The sequence below is a fragment of the Falco cherrug genome, chromosome 9, assembly GCF_023634085.1.
Source record: "Falco cherrug isolate bFalChe1 chromosome 9, bFalChe1.pri, whole genome shotgun sequence".
In the NCBI taxonomy this organism is placed as follows: Eukaryota; Metazoa; Chordata; class Aves; order Falconiformes; family Falconidae; genus Falco; species Falco cherrug.
This window is the reverse complement of record NC_073705.1, coordinates 44,580,403-44,607,936: the sequence shown is the minus strand read 5'-3', so window position 1 is coordinate 44,607,936 and position 27,534 is coordinate 44,580,403. Positions and strand designations below refer to the sequence as shown.

The 27,534-nt window shown below is 45.5% G+C and overlaps 2 protein-coding genes across 8 annotated transcripts in view; both read right to left on the bottom strand.

Moving 5' to 3' along the window:
• Window positions 1–27: 27 nt before the first annotated feature.
• NCOA4 (nuclear receptor coactivator 4) lies at window positions 28–13,036 on the bottom strand. Of its 5 annotated transcripts, none has more exons than XM_055720500.1 (10): window positions 12,885–13,036; window positions 6,984–7,143; window positions 6,384–6,524; window positions 6,175–6,263; window positions 5,563–5,671; window positions 4,902–4,973; window positions 4,067–4,219; window positions 2,831–3,841; window positions 2,383–2,472; window positions 28–1,802 (listed from the first exon to the last, which is right to left on the bottom strand). In XM_055720500.1, the coding sequence occupies exons 1-10, from the start codon at window positions 13,022–13,024 to the stop codon at window positions 1,797–1,799; spliced, it is 1,971 nt and encodes a 656-aa protein (XP_055576475.1). In that variant the 5' UTR covers window positions 13,025–13,036; the 3' UTR covers window positions 28–1,796. The 5 variants fall into 5 exon arrangements, with proteins under 5 accessions (XP_055576475.1, XP_014142372.1, XP_014142371.1 ...); XM_014286897.3 differs by lacking the exon at window positions 12,885–13,036 and adding an exon at window positions 12,292–12,441; XM_014286896.3 differs by lacking the exon at window positions 12,885–13,036 and adding an exon at window positions 10,336–10,495.
• A 128-nt stretch (window positions 13,037–13,164) lies between these two features.
• GPRIN2 (G protein regulated inducer of neurite outgrowth 2) overlaps window positions 13,165–27,534 on the bottom strand; it is a 30,481-nt gene continuing 16,111 nt past the window's right edge. For 2 of the 3 annotated variants that reach the window (XM_014286878.3, XM_055720502.1), the window contains exons 2-4: window positions 19,408–27,393; window positions 17,580–17,690; window positions 13,165–16,792 (exon numbers count right to left, since the gene is read on the bottom strand). In XM_014286878.3, the coding sequence (XP_014142353.1) occupies window positions 25,584–27,377 (1,794 nt within the window). In that variant the 5' untranslated portion in view covers window positions 27,378–27,393 and the 3' untranslated portion in view covers window positions 13,165–16,792; window positions 17,580–17,690; window positions 19,408–25,583. Of the gene's footprint in view, window positions 16,793–16,813; window positions 18,702–19,407; window positions 27,394–27,534 lie in introns of those variants that run through there. The other variant, XM_005433478.4, reaches the window with a different exon arrangement.

Genomic DNA, 27,534 nt, shown 5'->3' with positions numbered 1-27,534 from the left:
ATCCTGCAAGGAAGATGTACCACACCCTTTGGTTGCAATTAGTTTTTAATGGAAAAGACTAATCAATGTTTTACATAAATATCAATTAGTGATAACAAGTCAGTCGAGTAAGTAAAGGAATACATACCCCCAAGTTTTAAAGGCTCATGAGCTGACCAAGTAGCACACAATGACAACTACAAGGAATTGTTAAGAGGTGGGCTGCACGTCGGTCACCTTCGTTAAGTTCCACTGCCAATCAAAATAGGTTGTTGCTGGAGTTAGTCACAGTGCAGTCTTCCCATGTAGCAATGACGACACGTTCAAGGGGAAAAGGGAACTTCAAAAATGTCTTTCTTCTTCCCGCAGAAAGCCCCAAGTGCTCCACTGATGTTAAGCCCTTTCAGGGTCTGGTTTCAGATGTGCAGTATCTTCCTCACTGACTAAAAACTTACTTATAAATAAATGCACAGGTCCTACCAGACAGGAATGTGTTCACACTTCAAAACAATACCAAGGTTGGATCTTGCTAGTAAGTTCTTTTCTACAGGATTGTGAAGAATTGAAATCACTTCCATTCCCAGGCAGGCTGCAGGGATGGGGAGAAGAGGCAGCTTAATCCGATAACCATTAAGAGCAATTTAAGTGAGTACAAGCTGCACCAGAAACTACATAACTTAATGGTTTTTCATGCAAGCTGACAGGTGTGATCCACATTTCCATCTAACATCTCCACACTCTTTCCTACAGGCTCAAAATGCTAGATACCTAAGGAGGCATTGCTCATGTTATAGCCACAGCTATAGGGATCAGTTACTCGACCCCACTTTCATACGCATAACAACATGGAAATCCACAGATTTAAGTATCTTTCAAATGCATCAGTGGGAGCCACAGTTTGTCAAGTTAGTGTCTCCCAATTCAACAGCATGACATCAATCTGATGAGAAAGCATTTAACTTCCCAAATATTACCTCTAAATACTATGTGGCTAAGATGCCTGCTTTCCAGTGGTTTAGCCATGAATTACCTAGAACTAGCAGACACATACTCTTTTCATCTCACAGCTTTTTCAGTGAAATTCACATAGTTATTAAATGCTGGGGACACGGTAGGATCTGATCTACAGACGCATGAAAATTATCACCCTACCCTGTTCTCTGAATGGCTCAAAAATTTGCAAGAAAAATACTCATTCAGAACTAAGTCACCAATTCTCCCATCACGTGTCAGGTCCCATAAATCTGTGTCTTTTTCAAACTCTGGACTACACATATTCCGCTGGGAGACGCACCAAAACAAGATGCAAATGAAACCTTTCAAGTTAGAAACTGCTCAATAAAAGAAATTGCTTCCAAATACAGCCCAAATTATCTTGCAATCCCAGCAGGCTGGAACCCAACTCATGACAAAGTTGCAGCAGCTGAAATGAATGACACTTCCAAAGTCACTGCCAAAAGGTGGACGTTTCACAGCACCAGAGAGATTTTGCTTTATACTTGCACTGGCTTCAACATATTTCAAGTGACAACCCATTAAAAGAAGATTCACGTAGTCCCGTAACAGATACAAATTTACTAACACCTCTATAGTATCAGATTGCTTATGCTCAGTGGGTTTATATTTCAGAATTAATCAGAACAAAAAGGCATCTTCTGCACCATCACTCTATTATATGAGTAATCTTTCTTTTTGTTAAAATTTTAGAAGAAAAGCAGGCGGCCAAACACAAAACACAAGAATTCAGCTGGCTGCAGTCGTTCAGTGTGATGTGCGATCGATCATTACGAAGGGGACAATTTCGATGCTTCAGTTCTTCACATCTAAAAAAAAATAAAATGGGGTTATTACGTTTGATAAACAGAAAGCAACACTTCTGGGGAAAAAAAACCATGTACAAGACATCTGGAGCGGGGCAGGGGGCTCATATTAAAATACAGAACTGAGTATCTTGCCTTTTAGGGTTTGAAGTATGCCTGCTAAGGACTTTTTTCATTAATTTCAAACACAATGATAAGGAGTTACCTCAGCAAAAAAGGAAAAGCATGACATCAGCTGTAAATACATTACCAAAATAAGAAAGAAGCTGCCTGGAAATTCAGACATTAATTGCACCTTCTAGTTACAGCAGAAGTTACTACAATTTTATTAAGTGCCAATCAGTTAAAGAGTGGTTTACTCAAGAACATAAATGAGCTCTCTCCCTGGCTTGTGATAAAAAGAGGAGGAATAAAGACCAAGTGGAATGGTCCAAGCTGTTAAAAAGGTATATGGGAAGGAAGTCACAATGCTGTTAAACATTACATTTAGAGAACTCTGAAGGTGACAGCTGCCAGTGTCTGTATTCTGTACCCCCAAGTCCTGCTTAGGCTCAGCTATTCTAACACATTCTGTGCATCCTACCTGTAAAGGAGTCCGATACAGCCATTTTTCTTTATCTCCATTGAGTTTCATACAGGCAAAAAGGTCACAAACTGTAGGAAGGCCAAAGTCCTGAAAGAGAAGTCACATTAATTACCAATATCCAAACAGAAACACATTCTGAAGTATCTTCAAATTCTGTCAAGTGTTCAAAAAGAAAATAAAACTGACCTCCGAGTCTTAGATATGTATACTTTCTTCATTTAGTAAAACATACCAACTCGTTTTGCGTTAAACACTGGCCACAGCTACTGAAGTAACTAAGTAATAAACACTGAAAACATTAAAACAGCTATGAAACCTAAAAACTGCGAAGTCAGTATTATCCAGAAGAGCTATGAATTTGGAAGAGAAGGCAGGCATTACACTCAGTAGAACAATAAACCCAGCACATTGACTTAAGACACAGCAGTAACAGAAACATGCTCACTTGCGCTTTCTTGCGTAGAAGCCATTTATCTTCCACTGGAGGTGGGTTAGCGTTTTCTAGGTTGTTTGAAGCCAACACCCAACTGCTTACGTTCAAGGGGAGATGGAACGGAGCCAGGAGGTCTAGGAAAGGACTCTTGAAACTATTATTTGCTTTTTCCCTACTCGCCTTTTCTTCTGCACTTTCTGCTTTGTGCTCAGACTTAGCTAGCCAGCTTGTCAGAGGCCTTTCAAGCAATACTTTCAAGGGTTCTGCGATCTCTGCTGAATAATCTGCTTTCTCTGCACTAACGGGTTCCCCTGCGAGCTGCTGCATGGGGTTAAGCCAGGTATTGGCAGCAGACTTGGTCTTCTCATGCTCGAGGTTTGAACCATCTTTCTGGCTGACCGGAACTCCATTTTTATCCTTCCCTTCCTTCTTCAGAAGCCATTTACACAGAGCCTCTTTTCCACAGTTTTCATCACACACGCATTCTGAAAAGCTGGCACACAGCTCATTAGCTTTGCATACATCTTCCACTTTAAATGTGGCCTGGGGATGCTGAAGAAGCCAAGCATTTACAGCAGATGTTGTGGGTGACTTCTTTCCGTCAAGATGCTCATTCAGGCACTTCAGATTTCCCAGGTTCTCAATTTCCACGCTCTTGATCTGGCTGCTGCGACAACTGGTACATGTTTCAGCTTTGAGGAGCCAATCATTCAAATTAAATTCTTCCCTAAAAGGTTTAAATTCATACTTCCATTTCTCATCTGAAGCACTGCTTCCATTTTCTGTGTCAGGAGCAAGCAGCCAGTCAGAAAGGTCCATCTCTTCTTGTCCAAGGGATCCCAATTCCTCCACCTTGTCAAAAGTGGAAAAGGATGAGTTGAAAGTAGAGCTGGAGTCCTTGTGGCCAGGGGAGTCTGTCTTCCCAGCAACATCACGCTGTTGATTCTGCAGGAGCCAGTTTTCCAAATCTTTCAGATTCCCCCAGGCTTCCTCAAAATAACAGACTTTGGAAGAATTTAAATCCTAGCAAAGACACATTGAAATACATCTATTAACACTGAAAGACAATGTGCAGTTACCGTTTGCAGTTACCGCTTGGAGCATTCCGATAGTAAGCCCGGAAGTGTTAGCTGAGCATGAGGCAGAGAGAAGAGAATTACAGAAGGTTTAATTCCCACCGTATTCTGCCTGCGATCGCATAGTATTTTCCCCTTTATTAAAAAACTAGGTTAGTGCATACAGGCTTACCTGGCTGGGCTCTGACACGCATTTTTGCATAACCCATTCTTCAAGATTGGTGCTGGGAACATACGGAGCCTGGCAAACACCTGCAGGTCTGCTTCCAAGTAGCCAGTCAGCAAGTGAGGCACTCACTGTCCCACACTGGGGGACTTTCTTCTGCTGAGAAAGAATGTTCTTAGTTAAGAGACAGTCTAATTGCCAAAGCAATCTATGGTGAACATCAAAACAGACACTCAACATGCATCAGCACTTCTGAACCAAAAAACTCCCAGTCCCTTCTAATTAAGAAAAAAGTAAATCTTCCATCGCCTGTATGACTTTAAGCCACCGCACTGATAGCTATTTTTGTGATCCCAGATTCTTCAGAGAATAAAGGACAAAAACGGGAAGCGACAACTTCTACAATGCACAGTTCTGATACGTGTAACCCAGCCATAACCCTCCTTTTGACCACAACTCCCATGACTAATTTGCCACCCTCCTTCACTGATGCTGTTTCTGTGCAGAGCCCAATGTAAGACTTCCCACTAATTTCTGCATTAAAAGGAATTGGATAGTTCCAAGTCCTGGCTTGACAACATCAAGGAGCGGTCACTTAAAAAACTCTGACTGACAGTCACAATCCAAATTCACTTTCACACTATGTTCTTGCATGCCTGTTCCTGGAGCAGCTAGAACATCAGATCACTAACGCTCACCGCAGTGACTGTTACTGACTTCTCAAACTTCTTAACAAACAAACAGAAGTCATTACTCAAGCAAGCTAACATACTGTGCTCAAGTTACTCTTTTTCCTTTAATACAACTAAACTTTCAGATACAGGTAAGATCTTAACCTTACCTGCTCGCAGTTCATCAGGGCACAATTCTGCCCTGGGAACCAGGGAGAAGTATTCTCTCTCTCAGAGGTTTGCTGTAACGTAAGAAAAGTAAAAGTTAATTTACATGTCAATTTTGTTTAGTTTCTAGGATTAATTCTACAATAAAGTAGAAATAAAGCACAGTTACAACTGGTCAGTTCTTTGTGGCTAACTATTTTCCCAACATTTAAAAACAGAATGGAGAAAGATTTACTACCTTCAGTCCACTTTCTTTAAGAGAATTATCTCCAATAATACAGGAAATACTGTGCTTACCTAAGAATCCCAAAATAATTTTATCACAGCAAGCCATCTACAATGTATAACTATTAATATCTAAAGAATACCGTAGCATTAATTTTCAGTTGCTGGAGTAAGAATACAACCACTGTTCCCTCAGTCTCTGCCAAAATCTATTAAAGTAACATGTACATAACTAGAGCTAAGTTCGATCAACTACATGCAATAATTAATAAACCACCACATGTATATTATACAGCTAAAACTATATGACTCACACACAAGATCCATACAAGGTGTAACTAAAAGTAGAAACATCACTTCGAGTATATCACACTATTGCCTCTAAAAAAAAGATATTTTTTTCCAAGTATTCCAACCCAGGAAAGCCTTAGTGCTCACCATCGTTTTAATTGAACCAAATGAGGTAATAGCCTGGCGAAGGTAAGATGTGTCAGCCTCAAAATTCAGGATGGAAGACTCCTCTGGTTTAAGAGTAAGACTTTCCAGTCTGAAAGAGTAAGGTGGTAGATGCAGAAAGAAAAAAAAATAATTTACAATCTTCATCTGTCATGTTTTAGCAATCAGTCCATTATTTCATAAAAAGAATTCCAAGCTGACTTGGTATTAATTAGGTAACAAAAAGACTTCTAATACATGCATAAAAATAAAGATGTCCCTCACAAACACAAATAAAGAGGATCCACAAACCAGGAACAGAACAAAGAGACAGCAAAAACCAAGTTTCTCCTTCTTACTTTAACTGCCATCAACAACTAAACATTTGAAATACTCTGCACAAATGAGTGCCTCCCCTGCTCTTTATAGCCCTGTACTTTCAGTCAAAGAAAAAAAAGATGAGCGGAATCCTGTCTCAGACTGCTTTGAAGATCTTATTTCCAGGAACCATTAAAAATGTAGGAACAGTGAGTTAGATCTATTAGAATCAAAAATCAGATTAAATTTGTGAGTCAAAATAAATACCAATTCATTTGCACCATAAAATGTATTTACCTCTCCAAGCAAGCTGAAATCTGGTTTGCTAGTTCGTTACTGCAGGAACGCTCCAGCTGATGAATAAGACAATTGAATTGTCCCAAGTACTGGATGGAACACAAAACACATGTTACTGTTTTGGCTTCTAAGAGTAAAACTGAGAAAATACTTGCAAGGACAAAGTTTACTTCAAAATGCCAGTGCAACAATTTACAACCCAACCTTACCCAATAGAGCTGCTGCGCCTGCTGCTGCAGTGCCTCCTCCTTCAGCTGCTGGATGAGATCCACCTGCTCAAACAGCCAAACCTCACGGCTGCGCAGGCATTCCAGGTGGCGGCTTATGTGGCTGTGAATCTTCGCTTTTACCTGTAAGGTAACAGGTAGCGTTTCTAGAACATCTGTCAAACTGCATGAACAAGCATATGCTGCACCAATTGCAAAATAGTATTTGTCATAGATAAGTGTTATTTTTGGAGCAATTTATTTCTCAAGAGCTAACCACAGTCACCCAGAGCACCACATGACTCAAGTTAGTAAAAGTTCCACGGCTACCTTTAAAGAAATACCAAAGAACAATGTCACTTGCAGTATCTCTCTATACGGGCGTTTCAACCAACAGCTTTAGGGAATTCTGCGTGCCTAAGCTAGTAATACAGGAATACCTTTATCAAGAGCACGACCAAATTACACAGCAAGATGTTTGCAAGTCTCTAGGGAAATTTCACACCATCACCATAATAGGAAGTACTCTGGAATAATAAAAACTGGCATTAAAGCCATGTTAGTTATTAAAACATATTTTTTAAAAAAAGAATTTTAAGTTACCTCCCGCCAGTTCTCTTTAATCTGTTGTTCAGCTTTGACAATTCCAGATATAGCTGTTTCCAAGTCCTTCTTTGCTTGAAGGCACTTTGCCAGAGGCTCACTGCTGCAGGAGCTTCTACTTCTATCTTGTGTTGGACTCATTCTTGAAGTGTTCCTAAAACTGAATAATAAAAAAAAAAAATCTTAAGTTTCTATTCCTCTTTAATGGAAGAGGAAGGGCATCATATGAAGAACCATCTGTTCTACTTCACTATAAAGGTGAACAAAAGATCTGCTAAGACCCTACACCAATGCAAGTTTTCTAAACACAGATAAAGCTTTCTCCAGGAGCAACAACGGTCTCTCAAACACTTCGGCCCATGGAATTTGCACAATCGAAGGAAAACCAACACATATTTGACAACAGCTTCAACCACAGGCACTTAGGCAATCCTCCTCTGCGGCTTTTATGTTTAGCCAGCAAACTCCAGCAGCTGAGGCAAGGTTCCACAGCTCTGCCGGAGCTGGGGTAGAACGGCCTGGCAAGGGCCAGGAAATGTTTCAGTCACCCTTTTTTCAGCTGCAGGCGAATGAACTGGCTCCCATGAATGAGAAAACTTCTAATATCGTTTGATCGACTGAAAAACCAAGTGTTGATACACAGATCACTCTTTACTAAGCTGCAAAGGTCAAAACTGAGAGCAGCTGCCCATTATTTTTGTCCTGGTCACTGCTGTGGTAACTTAGCTTCAGCATATCCTCAAGTAAAAGGAGCTCAGATACAGAATTTCTACTCAAGTTACACTGTTAAGGAGTCTGCAAGTTAAGGGGAAAAAAGCTAAATATGGATATTTAGTAAAAATGGGAAGCATCAATATAAGCATTTTTCCTAAATGGCAGATATTTTGTTTCAGCTCTCCTGTTGGTTTCATGGGATTCCTGAAGCACTAATTAAACATTTGTAGCAAACATTCTATTTAAAAACAAGTCTTCAGCAATGACAGCTACAGAAATTCCCAGCAGAGTTGATTAGAAGCGTACACATATGCCAATCTAAATATTTCACAGATTTTACCACTCCTCTGGAGGGAACTGAAAGAGTATTTTGAATATGACAAGGTGACCATGGAGCTTGTGTTACCGAGCAGCTATTCAGTCTGTGATTTCTGAGCCCCATAACCATATAAACTGCAACCCAAAAATCCTTCTATAGCCAAGGCCCACCAGATACATGCAAGTTGTGTACATCAGAGAGCAGAGGGCCAGGAGTGGCTCACAAGTGGAATCTGGCAGGAAAAGCAAGGTTCGCTGTGAGGCAGCGGCAGAGGCTGCATCTCCCTTAGTTCCCTCCACACCATGGGCTTCCCATCTCCCAGGTGCCCCCAGCCATGAGAAATGGAGCAGGCACCAAAGCCATGCCAAGCCCCCGTACAAAACTCAATTCCATCCTTGACGTAACATCTCACCTTCTAGGAAGTGCAGAGCAAAACCAGAAGAGAAGTGACCTTGAATTTATTTTTTAAGTTTATGTTAATTCTACACCAAATTAGACAAAGTGCGGAAGTCCAAAATACCTCATTTTCCATTCCATGCTATGAATGTCAGTTTCGTCTTTGTATTTGCATACTCTGTAACACATTCACAGGTTCAATACTGCAAGATTTCATGACCTTCACCTTGCCACTGATGTTCAATAAAAGGTAAGCTTTCTCTTTACAACACCCCTCCCCCAGATTTTATCTGGCTTATCAACTCTCTCATGTACAACCTACAGGAAAGCATAAGCGGGAGCCCTAGCTCTCAGATGCAACCTAAAAGTATTAGTGCAAAGGCAGAGATATAGCCAGCCAAGAAAACCAAGGCGTTAGATATATTAAGAGCTATCAGATACTCAAAAGTCAACAAAAAAATCCTATTGTTCTTCATTATTTTATTCATCATACTTCTATGTAACAACCGAGTCAAAGTCTGAAAAGCTAAACGTAATTGCCATGTTGGCTTGCACAGCAGATAACGTACTTAAAATTGTGAAAACTATGCTGAGCTGTGTATCTACAAATGCCAAGTCCAATGTATGCCGCGTTACCATTTATGTGTTTTCTGAATTTATGCCTCGAGGGAACTGGGCTCAGTATCTGAAGAAATACTACTTTTTCACACTGCATTAGCAACTACATACTGGGGCAGTCAAATGTAAGAAACTTACACATTCTCCTCTATCTCTGAAAATACTTGTGTTTGTTGCTTTTCTGCTTTTTCATTTGCTTGGAAGAGTTGCTCTCCGAAATGTATACAAAAAGAATGAATGCTGCTTTCCTCCTGCCAGCCAGCTCTTGTAAAACAGCTGTTCTTATGCTTTGTCAGTAGCCAATAAAACTCACGTTACAGTTGAGGAAGAGTCACTCCACCCTTCCCAGTTTTTGCAGGCCTCTAAGGAAAACAAGTGGGGGTAACCAACTACTTCCTTGCTGCGCAAGTACCACCAAACAGCAGTAGGGGTTCAAGACACCCAAGATCACGTCTGCAACAGCGTACACAGCTGCAATACAGAGGCATCATTTTTGGCAAATTCCACGCCACCGAAGTGTTCCCACCCGCACGGAGCATCCCCCCGCGGGTACCACGGGATGCACAGGCGCACACACACACACGCCCCTCCCCATCGCCGGGCTTGCACTTACTTTCCGAGCGAGGGCAGCAACCCGGCAGCGGCCTGCTTATAAAGCTGCTGCCGTTCGCAGCCTTCCATCCCGCACAAGCACGGCCCCCGAACGCGCAGCTGCCTTCAGCCCCGCTGCAGAATCCGCTCCAAATTCCGCCGACGGAGGCGAGGCAGGCGGGGGCTCGGCGGGCAGCCCACCGCGGCCCCCTGCGGCGCCGCCCGCGCTTTATCGGGGCCGCCAGCCCGCGCCCCGCCCCGCGGCCACGGCGCGCCCGCACGTCGGCAGCGGCCGGGGGAGGCGCCGGAGCCGCCCCGGGGGGCGCGGGGGGGGGCCGGGCCCCGGTACGGCCATCTTACCCCCGCCCGGCGAGGGGGCGGCGGCAGAGCCCCAGCCGCGCTCCCCTCCCCCGTCCTCTAGCGCGCCGAGAGCCTCCTAGCATCCCCCCGGCAGCTCAAACCGCAGAACCGCAGCGTTTTGCAACAAACCCGCGATGTCTTGCAACTTCAGCGCTGTGGCAATGCGCCTTTTTCACACAGGCGATGCAGCAGAGCGCACCCGAGCGCGCAGGCCTCCAGCCCGCGGCCCTTCTGCAGCAAGGAGGGCTACACGGGGCTGCGAGCCTCCACGCCGGCCACATGAGATACCCCTCCCCGTGCCCGGGCGCACCCAGACCCCGCAGCGAGGCTCCCCGGCACGGCACGGCACGGCACCTGGGATGTTCCAGCAATCCTTCTGCTAACAAACGGCTGGGCTGTGGCCAGCTCCGGAGGGCCCCAACTGAGACCGACGCGCGCACAGCCCTTATCTGCTCTCGCTCCACGCTCCCGCACGCAGGCGAGGAAAGCAGAGGTACGTGTCTGCACGTAATCAGTTAAAATGTTACAGGGCTGAAACCGAAAGAACCGCCCAAATGAGGCAGGAAGATAGTAATATTGTCTCTATTCGCAAAATAACCGGTGGCCTTTACGGAAAGATTTTTGTCTTCCGACACCCAAAAGCCTTGCCGGGGAGCTGTCACCACCACGACCCTGCAGCCCAAACTCCTGGCCACTGTATCGCTTCTCCGCACAACCTCCAGTCTTCAACAAGCTGCCTGCCCTCTACTCCCGAGGTGTCTTCTTTTGCTTTTATTTGTAGATCAGAAACTGCTGGACAAAAATCATCTTTCTCCATTTTCACTAAATCCCACGTGGCTGGGGCACAGGGGAGGGGGCGAGCCTTCCTCGCCCACGCAAGCTGCTAACCAGCCAGCAGAAAACTGGTTTTACCAGCCTTTCAGCCCAGCCACCCCCGGGAAGATCATTGTTTTCCATTTCAAACGAGTGTTGAATAACCTCAAAAAGATGGCCGTGCCGGGAACAAAACCTCACATCGAACAGGCTCTATTTATAAATGCGGAAAGACTTCTTTCAGCTGGCAGGCCAAGGCTGTCCGAAAGGTCTCTCTGACCTGACTTCATGCGGTTTTAAAACCAGCTGGCTTGTTTGAACTGGAATCACGCTTAGTCTCCATTTACTCCACCAAAAAACAGTACTTCTTCTGAAGTACCATCCCAAATAAGGTACGTGGGAGTTGTGGTCAGAGAGTGAAGTACTGTAAGTACACAAGCTGAATCTCAGAAATTTCCATTTGCATCCAAACATAACAAGCATTTTATACAGTACAGCATCAGCCTCACAACCCAGGACCTTCGTGGACCTACTGCTGGGAGGATTATTTTCCTCCAAAACAAGTATGTAACACCCTGTTTTGTAAGCCACAAGCAGAAAAAATGACCTCTAACAGTTCTGAGTAAAAGACAAAGTGAAATTAACACCTTAAGGAATTATAAGGGAAAAAGTTCCAGGTAATACATTTTCCTAAAATTCAAGTAGTTTTCACCTGCCTGCACTGTACTGGATCTGGGCCACAGACCGGAACACATGCAACTGCCTTTTCAGCCTATTTTAGCCTTGGAAGAGGCCACTCAGCGCACAAAGTACAGATACCAAGACTTCTTCACCAGAGCTGGGTTCTGAAGAGTCGCAAGTTACCAGTGCAGCTGAGACAAGAGGTCTGATCATCGCTTTATTCTATCCATCGTAAACATTTTTTTTAAAGGACAGCACAGCAGGCACATAAAGTACAATCACAAAATATCTGAATACAAAAGCCTGAAATCATGGTGCCATAATTGCATACAACACCAAAGTAGATCTTCCAGAGTGGAAAAGACCACTGTTATCTTAACACAGGTTTTATATTACAACACATCTATCCTTCTGACTTTTGCATTTAAAACCCTTTGGAAAACAAGTGATAGGCCCCTAAGGTAGCACTGCCACGCTCTTTGTATATCCATCAACATAACGTTATGCTCTTGCAGAGTTCTGAACCCTATTTTTTACTTGACTGTCAGCTTCCTTCCCCTCCCATGATGCATGCCTTACCTAAAACCCCAGTGGAAGAAACCCCAGTGGAGGACAATCATTTTGCTCTGTCGGCTTTTCCCTTTAACCCCAGCCACAAATACTGAGGTTAAAGCTGAAAGAAGGCCTGACAAAATCCCTGAAAGCTCTGGCTCGAACCACTTACCAACCACCTAACAACGCCGGTTTTTCAACCTGTCAGTAAGCATGGTGTACAACAACTCCTGATCGTTTCTAACACCGGCTGTTAATACTTACACAACCTTTGACAAGCGCTGACACAAGATTCTGACTTTTCAGTTTAGGGGTGAGATGACTTTAGGAGTGCTAGCGGCTCAACCCCTCACGGGCATAAGAAGGAAGCGAGATTAGTGAGAAAAAAAAATAAATCCACCATGTCTTCGTATCCGATCACTGTCAGCCCTCCACCACCGAATGCCGGTTCCCGGACCGCCCCGCCCGGCCATGCCGACCCCCGCCGGGCGGGCCCGGGCGACTTCCCGCCGGCTGCTGGCGGGTGGCCCCGCGGCGGGCCCGGCACCTCACCCCGCGGCGGCCCCGCGCCCCGCCGGCCTCGCCGCCCGCCTGCGCGGAGCCCCGGCCCGCGGGGGTGCAGCCGCCACCCCCGGACAACGCGGACCGCCCGTCCAGCGGGCTGCGGCAGGCGGCGACGGCGGCACCGCCAGAGAAATCCCCCACAGAAACTAACCGCACCACCGGCCCTCCCTCACCACCACCACCCGCCCGCCGCACGGTAACGCGTGTCCGTCCCCGCTGGCGCGCAACCGCCGCCGGCCCGGCCCGCGGGGGGGCCCGGCCCAGCCACCGCCCGCCCCCGCGGTGCCGCTTACCGGCGCCCGGCGCGGCGTCCCCTCAACCCAGCGCCGCCGCGGCTGCCCGGCCAGCAAGGGCCGCTCTCGCGAGAGCGCCGGCCCGCCCGCCCCCTGGCGGCGCGGCGGAGAGCCTGCGCGGCCGGGCGGGGCGCCGCCATGGCAGCGGGGGCAGGGAGCGGGGGCGGCCCGAGGGCGCGCAGGCGGAGGGCGGTGAAGGGGGCAGCACGAAGGCGGAGCGGGGCAGAGGAGCGGGCTGTGTGTGTCTGTGTGTGGTGCTGTTCCGCAAAGCAGCCAAACACCGTGAATCGCAGCAAACCCAGCACAGCAAATCCTGTCAGACAGGCCCGCAGCAGCGCGGCTCGTGGCCTCGACACCTCTGTCCCACACAAACCTCAGGGCCCGCCATGGCGGCGTGCGGCCTCCAGCCAGGGCGGGAAGGCCTTGGTGCTGGTGAAGACACCAAGCTGGCGGATCCATGAGCTTCCCAGCACCGGTGCGGCCCACGGCAGGCCGGAGACGGGCCTCAGCGCCCCTCACCCCACGCAAAGCCGGCAGCCCTGCCCCACCGGAGCCTCTGCCCCAGGAAGAGGCCTTGCAGCTCGTGATCCCTGGCGTGCCCCCTCCATCCTCCCCTCTCCCGTTTTCCCTGTGGTGGTGGGAGAGCTGCCCAGCAGCTGGGGTACCCGGCAGGCAGTGGGAGGGCTGCCCGGCTCCCTCAGCCCTGCACAGGCCATGGCCAGCCGAGCCACGCTGCCTCCGTTCGTCTGCAGGCGGGACGTGCTGAAGTCCACCACCACTGACGGCCTGGCCCACCTCAAAACCTCCGACAGCACCGGGTCACCCTCCCCACCCACGGCGAAGCAAAGCAGAGGGGAAGGGTGAAGTCCGGTACATGGCAGGGGATGTGGCCAGCCACCAGTTTTGGTCTTTTTCGTGCTCGCTGGGAAACTGCCAATGGGCATTGCTTGGTTTGGCTTAACACAGTACTTATATTGTAGTATTTTGTGTTTTCCCAAGTGTGCAGCATAGCAGAACACTTCCTAATACCTGCCATCATGGTTTTCAGCTGGGAAAAGAATCCAGTTACTCTTCTGGAGGGCAGCAAGAGCGGGCTGCACTAAGGCTGCCCATGCTTTTAGCTGTTAAAGGCAAGCAGATGCCAGCCTTCCCGGGACCACCCAGCCAGCACCTCCAAGAATGCATGTCTGTGAAGCCGCTGCCTTTTATAGGTGCTTGCACAGTATTTGAAACAATTAACAGAGAAAATGGGTTTCAAATAGAAACCTAAGTAGCTGTGCAGCTCTGCATACATGTGCTAGCTGAGTCATCATTTTCTACACATAGGAGCTCCTCCGGTCATGGACAGAGGAGGTGTTCCTTTGAACAGGGCCTTACTTGTGGTTAGGGCTCATGGCTGTGGCCAGAGTACAAATAATTTAGTGCTGACATAAGAGAAAGTAGAAGCCAGCCACCTAATCCCAGTTGCGCTGTTACTCCAGGAACACGCATTTCAGGCATCTGGCTTCCTCCTCGTGTAAATACTTAGGAGACACAGGATGTGTTATATAATCCTTCTCTGTGTATTTGGATGTAAGAGAAAAAAATAATAGCAGCCCTGTCTGACCTTGAAAACCAGCAGCGCTTCTATACCTGTTGCGTCCCTCCATCCAGTTCCCCAGCAGGACTGGGTCGGGTAAAGCGAGCAGCCTCTCTCGGGCAGGCAGGCACAGCGGACAAAGCGGCCTGCTGTCATGTCTCCCATTGGCTTGACCAAGGCAATATCATAATCTAGATGGTTTTCATGGAGCCACTTGTGCTGGCAGGCTTGCTTCACACAGTATGCTGTCTGCGTGAATGCATTGTGGTTAAGGTTATGCTTTCCTAGGAGGATTCACCAGCTGGATACATCTTCCATCTCTCCCTTAAAGGAATTTCAGAGTAAGGAACTGTATGCATATTTTTAATGAGCTCTTCCCTCTCACCACTGATGGCAGTATGTGCTGCTCCTCCCTCTGCCATACCCTTAGCCCCATCAGATGCGCCTTTTTATGCAAACCTGCATAGCGGATCAAAAAATGGAATTTAAAATGGCATTAGTCTAAGCAAAGGACAAATTGGTAGTCTGCTAAATTAGGGGTGAAGGTTGGGTAGAGATGCAATTTTGTGGAAAAATAAACAAGAAGATCTCCTCATGTTCAAACAGTAGCAAAAATAAAATCTTATGTACTGTGTTGTTCCTCAGTGCTGGATAAAACTCCGCATCAGTATTGACAGTAAGCCTCCTACCAGGGTACAAAGAGAAGCATTTTAGATGCACAAGAAGCAACTACATACACATCAAAAATAGTTAATGAGGATAAACACATGCAACTTTTCCCTCGGGAAGTCTATGACACCACATAATGCGCTGCTGTACCCAGAATTCAGTTCTGTTTCCTGCTAAATGGTAATCATACGTGTAGTCCTGCAGCATAAAGCCCATCCTTCCTGACAAGCCACTGCTTGGCTTTGCCTTGATTCTGCAAAAGTGCTTAATGACCCTCTTTGTACACTCCAAGACATTCTTCCTTGCTGGGCTGCAGCGTGAGAATGAAGGGCAGGGTGAGATTCATCCTTCCACACCCTTGAAACAGGAGCCTCAGTACAGAAGTGGAAGCTTTTCCTGCAATTCTTCGGTATTGGCCTGCCAAACTGTACTACTCTGCACCACCCAAAACACAAAGAACCTGAGGAATGTTCTCTGCTACAATGATTTTGTAGCAAGTTTCACGGGGGTCTACGCACATGTTCTTAAAGAATGTTTCTGGTTCCAGTTTAGACCATTCATCTTTCAATAGCTGCAATAGTTTCAGCTGAAGAGAAGCAGTTGTGTTAACTCCTATATTTAATGCCTCATAATGTAATTTCCCAGTTCTACAATTCTACCGCAGAGTTAAGCAGCACAACGCTGCCTTTTGAAAGGGAAATAAAGAAGTGCAGCACACTGATGCGGCGAGGCAAGCATGGCACCGCTAGAGGTGAAGCCAGATGCCAAGGCAGAGTTGCAAGCTGATGGCCGCTCCTCTCAGAGACAGCAACAGTCCTAAAGCAGAATATGAAATTATAGAAGGGTCGTCCTTATAGGCATTGGGGAAATTCATGCAGCTCCCGGGGGAATCACCAGTTGCTTCAAGCTCTGCTGCTGGAAGTGGGTTGTTTTCTCTTTGTCCCTGTCAGCCTGGCTGCATCCCGCCCTCATATCCTCTCTGACGTCTGTCCTTGGTCCCCTTCCAGGCAGGCCGTGACCTGGTGCTCGGTCTCACAACTGCATGCCAGATCCATCCCCAGCCTTCCCCCAGAGCTCATCCTGCCCATGGCCAGAGGCCAACCTCGCAGTCACCAAGCAGCCCAAGGAGCCGAGAGGGGCAGCAGTCAGTTTTGCTTAAGTCCGAGGCTTTACTTCCCTGCAGGGGATTTTCAGAGCTCTCTGTGCTGTATTTACGTGCCTTGAATCTTTGCGGTTTTTTGTCAAGCTACCTCAATTCCAGAGATAAACTAAATATTTTTGAACTCCCACACAAACAGTTTCATACAGAGGCTGTGAACAGATGTTGTAATGGTCTTTTCCTGCATGCCACACTTGGCCTTTTCGCTTCTTCTAGGTTAAGGATTTCTCATTTCTGCAAACTTTTTTAAATTACTATCAGCCTGTCTCACATATAGTCTATCCCACTTCACATGCAACAGAAGTACAGACTACACCTAAACTCCACACGCAGCTTTCATTTAAAGAGATTACCAGAAAGGTTTTCTGTAGCTTCTCCAGGAAGTCTAACCAAAAGCAGAACTTACTTCTGGAAGCAATGGGCTGCAGTGAGAACCCAGCAATCGTGAATAAGGGTCCCACCACAGACGTGAACAAATCTCTTACTTGTTGTGGTCCAAACCTATCAATGTAAAAAATAACAAAAGTTTTAGCCAAAGAAACGTCATCGCTGAGTAGAGGGACAGAGAAGAAGAACAGATGAACTTGTGGCAACAGAAATTATTTCTCTTGTGCAATAGGGGCTACTAGCAATTGTAGAGGGAAATAACATTATTTGTGTACTACTTCATCATGTATTCAGTGAAAGTAATTAAGACTCCATACCCTATGCACAGACATGTTGGTAAGCACATACCCAAACATTCAGATGTTTGTCAACACAGCATCTTTTGTGTGATATGTGCCTAGGCAAGTAGTTTTTCCTAAGAGTCCCACATGTTCTCTAAAACAAAACCATGGGTATGGCCATTTTAATCCTTGCCCGTTTTTTCTGCCTTTTTTGTTATTGTTGTCGTTATTTTTCCCTCCTGAAATCGTCCCAAGCCTCAGCTGGTAGGTGCATCTCAAACAGCGACCACTTCATATACACATAGCCTTTTGCAGAAACAGGAGATTCTTTGATGGCCAGAAATTCTATGTCTTGCCACCTATCAAGGGGAAAGGTCAGGTGTGATGGATAGGTACTGCAACTCACATGCGCTTTACAAGCAAGAGGAACAAGCGTATATGTGTTGTGGGTTACAATAGACTTGACAACATCTTTGACGGCAGCAGGAATAGCCCAATGGCTACACAAAAATGTGCCGAAGTGTTACTTGTCAGTAAGTGTGTTACTGACTTCATCAGCAACCTCTTCCAAGACGGTGATATTTATATTACTGAAAAATTGTCATAAAGGTTGTGCATACCTGCAAGGAGACTTGCCAAGGCCAGGAGTGTGGCTTTGCTTCCATGCCTGATATAGTTCTCCCTGCGGTGTTTGGCTGAAAGTAACACTCTGCCACAGTTTGCTGGCCAGTCTACAATACACAGAGAAAAACACTCAATAAGCAAAGTCATATCCCAACAGTGATTCACTGATCCTAGACTTGGTGGCTCCTACAACTATTGAAGAAGAATGAAATATTAAACATAAATCCTTAGCCATGTTCCACATACACTACAATGTCATTTTTTTAATAACTGCCTGGCGCACTTGAGATGTTAAAAATGCTGTAAATTCAAGAAATCAGAACGTCAATGGGCAAGTTTCCCATGCAAGCTCACTGTTAAAAATTCAGAGACCTCTAGTTTCCCAAAGAGCTGGGTTTTGTGGTTCAACACACACACACACACACCCCCTGCCTCTCAGCCTGCAAGCGACTGGCTTTTGGGACAGGGCAGCTGCTTCGTGTTTGGCTGCTTGGAGGATAGCTCAGATGCAGGCTAATGTAGAGCAATTCAAGAACTGCATGAAGATAAATTTGAGTTGGTTTCAAGACGTTATCTCCATTTATTCCCAGGGGCTCACTTTGCATTTTAATCAGAAAAAAACCAAACAAAAAGCAATTGATCCTGCACAATGTATTTCTCTGGATCATTCATCACCTCCTGCTTGTTACAGCAGGGTTGAGGAGATGAGTTAAACCTGGTGAGGTTATTTTTTAATCATCTTTGGCGGAAGATAGTTGGCTTCTGCGATGCTAGAAAGGTGGGAAAGTGATACAGGAAAGAGCTGGTGTCCAGTACAGGATAGAAACCTCCGAATCTAATATCCCCATAGAGGGAAGTACTTTATTTTGTATAAAGGCATGTAATACCCAGATATTCCATTTCCCTATGACAGAAAAACCAAAAGACTTAAATAAGAACCTAATGAGGAGAAAATGCGCAGGGAAGGCACAGACCTGGTGCCCCAAGTAGGGCACTGGTGCCAACACAAACATGAGGGAAGGGCCTCCAGGGAAGGTGAAAGCAGAGGAGATGCTTGTCCTGCAGCCCCAGAAAAGGTCCTGGCACCAGCGCTCAGGCAAAGCACCGAAGGGCCCACACTAGGAGGGAGGGAGAGCGCATGTAAACAGCATGTCTTTTCAAACAATTGTAACTAATCAAAAATTGTTTTTACAAAGCTTCAACCTCCTTCACAAAACTTGTTCTGTCACAAACGTAGTTTCAGCCTGTAGTGAAACAAGCTGTGTGATTTTGGTCACTAAACATTGTGCATGTGACCCTCCCAACACCATGTAAAAAACCCCACAAATATATATATATATATATATATACACACACATACATATATTCCAGCCAAAACTGGAGCAGGAAAGGACTCAGCACAGGCTTAAAGCACAAGGGCTGTTTTATCTGACAACTATGCTATGTTACGGCTCTAGGGATTGCTCTTGCTTAAGTGGGGAAGTGGATTGTTGAACAATGGGTAACACATAATCAAAACAGGCCTCTTCTTCTTTCTCAGGAACACTTGTCTCAGCTTTTTCCAAGATCCCTTTTAAGAAAGCAGCTACAGCAGCATGCACTAAATTAACCCCTAACTCTACCATCAAAGTGAGTCCCACGCTGAAAAAAGCATGAAATTTAACAAACACAGATCCCTATGAAAACAAGGAAGGAATTACAACATAACCCATCACATCATAAATTCAAATTAATGTATGGGCTTTCCTAAAATTGGATTCTCTGAGTCAATGGCATTTGTAGGGTTTTCCAGGCAATGTGAACACAAGACAGCACTTAACTCACCTACATGCAGGAATTTCTGCTCCCAATCTGGAGCGAAGCAGTTTGCACTACAGCCAGTGCCAGAGACAGGGTAAGCAAATTGTATACAACCATCACAAAAAGCAGTCAGAGGAGATGAAAGGACTGACTTTATGCATGTGTCATTACTGAGGGTGTTGTGTCCGTGGTAGGGGAAGGACCAGAAACGCCAGCTCCTGCGGTTGCTGTCAGGGCAGTAAGTACAGGGCAGGTCAGATGACGGCACCCAAGCCTGGATAGTTCTGTGTGCTTCATCGACTGCAAAGAGCTGCCTGTCAGCAGTTGTGCACTGGAAAGCACAAACAAAAGGGTGTTTTGGCAAGGTTCATGGTGCAGGAAGCTGGGACCCCATCTCTGCTTTACAGTTAAAATCGTAGGAGGTGAGAAGGTACCAGAAAAAATGCAGGGGGAAAAGCGTCTGTCTGCACTGCTGGGCTGTGCGCCAGGTGGAGCTAGGAGATGTAATCCTGGCCCGCAGGAGTTCACCGGAGCTCCTGACCCAGATTTGTGGTGCTACGCTGCTTTTAGCATCATGGGGGACAACCTCTCTCCTTCATCACACCACTGAGTCACCTGCGACTGTTGTTGCTGAGCATCGTCCATTGGACCTCGTTGTTGCTGGAGTTGCCCTTTCTGCCCTTAGGCGAGCAGGGGGTGGCCGGGACAGGATGGACAGCTGCAGTGTCATTTCCTTGCTTCTGTTTCTCCCCTTTGTTTTCTAAGCTTCCTTCTCATGTTGTCTGAGTGGCATAGCCCGTAGCGTATTGAAAGGCTGATAGTAAGATAGATGACATCTGTTTAGGTCACATATTAGATAGGATTAATGCTTCTAAAGACAAGCTACAGCTTAGTTCTCTGCTATCTGAACACATTGGCCCTTGTACATGTGATGGCTGTCAGCTCAAAACCCAGCACTTCTCCAGCTGGAGGAAGATGGAAGCCGGGCATCCGAGTGACCACAGCAAAGGATATGCACCGTTCCCTTCACTGATGCAGACCGGCAGTAAAAGCCACAAGCAGCCGTGAGCTTAGTCCTGTGAAGGAGCTCCCAGAGGAGGATGAAATGACCCCACAGCACTGGTTTTGCCCAGAGCGGGGCTGCTGCCCCGTGGAAAATGGATACACTCATTCCAGCTTGCAGAGGTGAAAAAGGCGCACACCCATTTTTGTACCGGGCAGAACTTTTGGCTGCAAGTTTCTTTTTGAGTGAGAAAAGAAATAAAATTCTCATTAACCCACACATCACCCACAAAGTTTACTCGTCCCTTCCCCTTTATAAACCACATGGCTCTGTGGTTTATAGGGGAAGGGGAGTGGGATGCCCTGGACTAGAACACCAGTGGAAAGCACCAGGGTCCCTCCCTCAGCAGGCACACGGTACTTGCAGACACGAGCAGCCCAGGGCTCTACACACAGGCTCGCAGGCATTAGATCCTCCTTATTTGCAAAGGGTCAGCTGGATCTTGTGACCTGCGTAAACAACAACGCTTTGGAAAGAAGCTCAAAAGGCACATTGTATTCTTCATTTCAGATCCATAGTTCTGAATGGAGGAAAAAGAAATAAAACTTAGAAATCAAAACTTGCTTCACTTTTACAGATCTAAAGTCCCCTGAAAGGGAGACACAAGTGACTGACACAGCAAGTCCCACCAAGGTATTTAACTGGTACTGTGGGAGTCGATGAGAATTATTTATTTCCAACTCATAAACCCACAGGCTGCCTCTTTCTCTCTTGCCAATTAACAGTATTACTTAGCACTAATAGACTGCTTTCATTTTCAAGGGGCTTAAGAAGATAAATTAATCACCTCAACATGTCTGAAAGGAACAGATGGTAATGAAGTATTAACATTGCAATTTCACAGTTGGAAAAGCTCCTCAGAGAGGGGGCCACAGCAGTGTCTGGAGGGCACCTGGCCCTGCTCCCTGTTTGGAACTGGGGTTCCTGGGTCTTGTCTTCCATCCAAGATTCTGCTTTATCCCAAACTCACCACACACTACTTTTTCTAAGCAAAGCTACACAGTTTTTCTTATTCCATCTTTAACAGGGAGTAACATCTTTCCAGAAGGCCTCTTACCTCAGCATGTCTCCAGACAGGTCGTTACTGCTTTGGATTTAAAAGACTAAATGTCTATCCAATAATGCAATTAGTCCAGCTTGCCATTATTTCTTACTGGCTATAAGCAGAGAAGTGATCAGGAAGAAATGCATGCCCCTGTCCCTGCACTGGAGATGCTTTTTTCCCTACAGGAGGGTACAGAACAGCTAATTGTATTTTCCTCTCCACTGACTCCTGTCTCGGAGGACCATGGACACGCAGGGAGCAGTGCTGCTCCGTGGTGCCTTTTGGCTCAGCTCTACAACACATCATTTTTTCAGCTACCTCTGGAAGGAAGATAAGCTTACCCTAGAGCAGGGCTTCCTACAGTAAAACTTGTGTAGGAAGGGTGAGATGCGTGGCCGTCCTTAGCAGAACCAGCTCAGGATCCAGGCTGTGTTAGTAAAAGGTCTCTTCCAGCAGCATGAGGCCAAAGGCACACGGTCTGCAACCACCACAGACTGAACTGGGACTGAGAGAGAGCCCACAGGACCCCGTCACGGGGTTGCCATCTTTGGACAGCCCCTCAGCTGCACACCCCCATCCCCATGGCTGGCTCCTCATCACCCTAGGGACAGCAGGAATCGCTGGGAAGTTTGTGATACATCTCCTTTGTTACTAAAGCAAGATAATAATTCAGAGTGAAATGAAATGTTATAAATTTTTCAGAGCTATTTCATCAGCATAGTGATATTAGCATCAATTCCTTTCAGTCTGTGCTGAACCACTGACCTAAGCATCTCAGCCCATTATCAATCCCATACCCACCAAGTATCATATACAGTTCGTTCCTTCTAGAGACATTACTTAGTGTCCAGGGATGACATAACATACCCAAAATGCTGCATTACCAGGTGGCTGTTCCCTATTTAAGGGAAAGAAGGAGCACTGAGGCAAGAGGGTTAAGTTCCTCGTGTGCCATGCAGCCCTCACTGAGGGTTTGTGCTAAAGGCAACCCCAGCTTGATCAGCTGCAAACGATAGCTGACCATTCGGGCTGGGGAGCAGAGGCAACATGACGCAATGCAAACTGGTTTTCAAATGGGCTGAAGGAAATAATGCACTCTGATTTCACCCTAGCTTGACATGCATCTGTGTTAAGCATTGACCTGCTCAGTTATAAATCTAGTGGAAGTTTTCCTTCTGCTTTAGTCATATTTAAAAGTAGAATGCAATGGATTTGGATTTTTCCAAGTCAGAAAAAATTAAAAAACAGAGATAAGAGCTCTCACGTTTACAAGATTAACACTTGAACAGAGCTCTAATATGAAGAAAGCTTAATATACAACCTAACCGCATTTAAATTTTTTTTTAAATTGAACCCAAATGCAAAGTGAATCCAAATTCCCTTTTTTAAGAGGTATCCATCGTAAAAGTTACACAGCTTATTTTACCCATGTAGCTAATATTTAGATGAGTATTTGTCTGCTTTTTTCCCAGATCTCCATTAATATACCTCGTATTTTAACCTTTGCAAAAGCATAGGAAATCCTCAAACACAAACGATACGTCTGTTTCCCACAGCAACTCCAATTAGTATCCTAAAGACTCACCATGCCTGTAATGAGCGAGCATCTGTTTTTCCTGATTAGCAAATCGCTGGTGTCCTTTCCCCTCATTTGTTATTTATTTTTCTCACCCAGGAATGATAATCAGTGTTTAGCACCATAACAGCAAATCTGTACCAATATATAAACCATAGGTAATTCACACCAGAGCTGTGTGAAGTCTAAGAGCTGTTCCAGCCTTTACAGTATACAAGAAGCAAAGCACTCGGGGGACTGCCATATTGCTCCAGTCCCTTCTGCAAACTATCTCTTTCTGACCAGTTTGACACTGGTCCTATTTTAGCCTCTTCCTAGAGTTGGGGGCTTTATTTTGGAGGGGTGCTTGGGAAGGCAGGGGTGGGAAGGAGAACTCGTATGCCAAATAGCTTGAAAGTGTGATTACGACAGTCACGGGAGCAAGGGTCACTTGCTATATTAAAGCTTTAGTTTGATTGTTCCAATCTTTAATTTTCCTGCACAGCCAAGGACAAGGTAACAGACAACAGAAGGGTTTAGGCCATTACAGTGCTTAAAATTCTCAAAGTGTGATATTTGAAGAATGGATGAAATCAATGTTTGGTACTGCTTATGATACTCTGGACCAGAAAATAAGCCCATATAAAAACTGTTTAACTAAACACTAAATAATAGCAGGTGACTTTTTTTTTGCTTCTTTACTTCTAGTAAAACTTTAATAAAAGGAACTTCAACATCTAGGATCATTGTGGAAACCTGGATGCCTACAGCTATAGAGGCATCCTGAGTAAGGCATCATATTCCAGTGGTTTCAGACTCCATTTGTATAAAACTCATTTTGAGTTCAGACTTTATTGAGGCCAAAGTCCCAGGGCCTGAATGGAGCCTCCTGAATGTAAAGTGAGTTTCACAGGAGCCAGCTCTGTTCAATTCCACTTTGTTCAGAAGTTAGAATTTGTTCTTAAACTAGTCTACATTATTAAATTAGTGCATCGCAGGACATTCCAGCTAGCAGGTCCTGTATTTAAAGATTTTCTAGATGAAATTTTAAAGCTGTCCTAAGCAGCAGGGGCTCCTGCTCATATAACAATGTCAGGCGAGCGTTTTGTAGGCAGCCTGCTAACTTACTGGGACAAAACCCAAACCAAACCAACAAAAGCATGACCACACAATTTTAAAGAAAGAATAGATAATCCCACAGCAGTAAGTTCTCTGATATGGCAAGTTTTCCTTTGAGACAGAATGTTCCTCCTCTGTCTTCATCAAACAACACTGCACATTCCTAGTTTCCTAAAGAAGCTTAGACATTGACCAAAGGCCACAGACGACACTGGAAATAATAGTCTCAGCTTCCTTGACAGACCTTTCAGTTCAAACAGGCCTTGGACTATGGATGCATTACAGTATCATCAAAAGTTTCTCACTGGGAAATTGCAAAGTTGGTTTTGGAAGAAAAATCTTTAAGCTGCCCATATGACCAAGGCACTTGGAACAAATAACCTCGGAGCTGTGCTTTGGCGAAGCACGAAGTCTCACTTTTCAGCAGACGCTTGACTCAGACCAGGCAGGGAACACAAGAGGAGCAAAGGTTACATGCAAACAGTTGCCTGTGGTTTATGCAACAACAGAAAAACCACTGTTCAGGATAGATGCACATAAAAAGAACTCACTGGAAATTACTTTTAATATAAGCAGAACAAAACTGCTTATGATTTGTAGGGTATGATAGCGTGACAGACTAATGTGAACAGCTTTTGTTCCATGTCTCTAAAACAAGCATTCAATAAGTAATTCACATCACATGAGTCATCTTTGGTCATACTGTACATTTGTGTCAATCACTTGGTAAACATCAGTGCTGGATTATTTAGAATATATCTCATCATTACTACAAACTAATTTGAAAGTTGCAGGAGCATCCTCCAACTGTACATCAGCTTGCAAAGGGAAGAGTTCAGACTTGCAATACTGAAATTACTTCAGAGTTATGTAGCAACAGTTGTAATTCTTTGTCATACAGCATTACACTAGTTGTCAATTTGCCTACAGTTAAAGTGGGCTCATAGTCAGCATTATTATAAATTAACAGCAAAATATCTCCCAAAACAATTTAAGGGAGTAGGACCGAAAGCTAAGAACTTTGATTAAAGCATCATTTTCTAACTTTGTTTTCTAACCCTAAATTATTAAAATACTTAACCCTAAATTATTTTTAAAAATTATTTTAAAAAGATGCATCATTTAGAAAAGAAGTCTCATTCCTTACAATATCATTTAAAACTAACACAGAAGAATAAAACAGTGCTACATTAAATACAGCCAAGAGCTTTCAGATGGCATGATGTAGGTACAACCTCACGTCCTGTTATATGGCCCGGTCACGGGTTTTTCCTTGCTTTGCTGTGCATTTGACGGTCACTGAACTTTTCCCATTTATCCTGACGTGGGTTGTCCACAGGTACTGTGTTAACACTTAAGAGTCAGCATTTATTTACAATTTAAAAGCAGCACAGCTGTCCTACATCCTACAGCTGTGCTCACTCCACTGCAGTACTGGAACGAGCACAACAGCTCGGGTATCTCAGGGAATGCATCATTGTTCTGAATGACCTTTTTTTCCCCATTTTATCAGAAGATGGCTCCTCATTACTGTCCCCAGCCAGCTGAGCAGGGTCTGTCTGGAATTGTTCTATTTGAATCTCAAGATGTTTTTGAATGGCTAACCCAAGGACTTCTGGATCCACAGATGCCCCATACACTTCCCATGTCATTCCTTCATCATCCCATCTCACTTCACGTACTGGAGATTTGGGGGCCTCCAAGTCTTGCTCCAAGTTCACCTCGGGGAACACATGTGAGTGGCCTTCTGCTGCAGCCGCCGGGCTTGTTGCCACGGATTTGCACTCCATGGTTGGAAGGGTTTGTACCTCGGCATCTCTAAACTCATGAGCTGGTTTCAATCCTTTGGTTAAATCATTCATAGAGGTCATAGTCCACATATCCTTCATGGTCATTACCATGTCTGCACCTTGCTGGCTACTAAGGGCAACGCAGGCAGCCTTTGTTTCTGGAGGAGCTCTCTCTGGCTGAGCGCAGTGTTGAGCATGTTGCAGTTGTTCTCCAGGAATGCTACAGCACTTCAGGATTCTCTTGGCATCCAGGCCTGATTCACTTACTGAAGACACCAGCTTAGGATATGTCAGAATGTCTGAAGTAGAAAAGGAATGAAAATAGCCAGGTGCTGCCTGCTCTTTTCCTGACTCGCTAACCGAGCATACCAACCGTGGCACAAGTTGTATAGATGGTATGGGCAAAGAATGGCAGTAGGCAGGGACGGTGGCATCTACCTTCATACAAGGGTCCTGCCGTATATTACAGGCCCCTGCAGAATTGTTATGAACCGTCATCACCATGGGGGAGTATGCAGAGTTTGGAATAGTACCGTAAGTCAGACCACCGTGAATAATCCCAGTGGCTTGACTGAACATCGTCCTGTTTGAGAAACCATTTCCAGGCATGTGGGGTCCTAGCACGGCAGCGTGAAACGTTCCAGGATCTGTGTAAACAGTAGTGTTACGTGGAATACCACTGCTGTCAAAGCTGTTTGTGGGTACTTTTTGGTCTCTGGGCAGAACGGGAAGATGAGTCACAAGGTTTTGATAGTGAGATGTATTTTCATTTGTTTCTGATCCATATCTCTGCGTTTGGAAAGACACCCTAGCCATTGGTGGATCATGCCTGCAGCTAGAACTTAGGCTGGAGTGAGCAGCACTGGTTTCTACGTGAGTGACATAGGTCTGTTGTTTGCAACTGCAAGTTAGGTCTGAGTGGCTTCTCTGAAGGGTCGTTCCTGGTTCTTCCGTTTTACACATGCTTTGCTGGTGGACGATGCAGGCTGAAGAAACATTCTCAACAGTGCTGCTCTTTACACACATCTTAGTGCCCCTCACTTCCCAGGACACCGGGGACTCTTCAGCGATAAGAATATGGTTTGTAGTCTTACTTCTGCTCTGTGAATTGTCATTGCCTGACCGGTCGCTCATGGTTTGGACCACTGATCCAAGTCCCACCATCCCAGGCTGTGAGAAGGACCACCCAGGACTCCTTGCATCACTCTTGTTTCCCAGGGTATGGCAGATGGTGCTACTGTGGCTTTTCTTTAGCTCCTGTTTGTTGCTTTGACTTTCCTCTAAACTTGATTGCCCACTATAAGCCAGACTTGAGGAGCTCTTCGACAGGGGGTGACTATTGACATTCAAGAGACTGTAACAAGTAGAACTTAGTGAGTCCTGGTAGGAATGAGTGTGGAGCTGGTGGCTGTCAGCTGACATGGCAAAAAAGAGAGATCTGCAAGAAATGGTGAGAAGAAAAAGAAGAAATTTAAGCAGGAAATAAACGCACTGCAAACTACAGTCTCTGTTGACTTTCTGCCTGGGCTTCTTGCTTTTCACAGCTCACAAATACTTTTCAAAAAGCACTATACTGTAG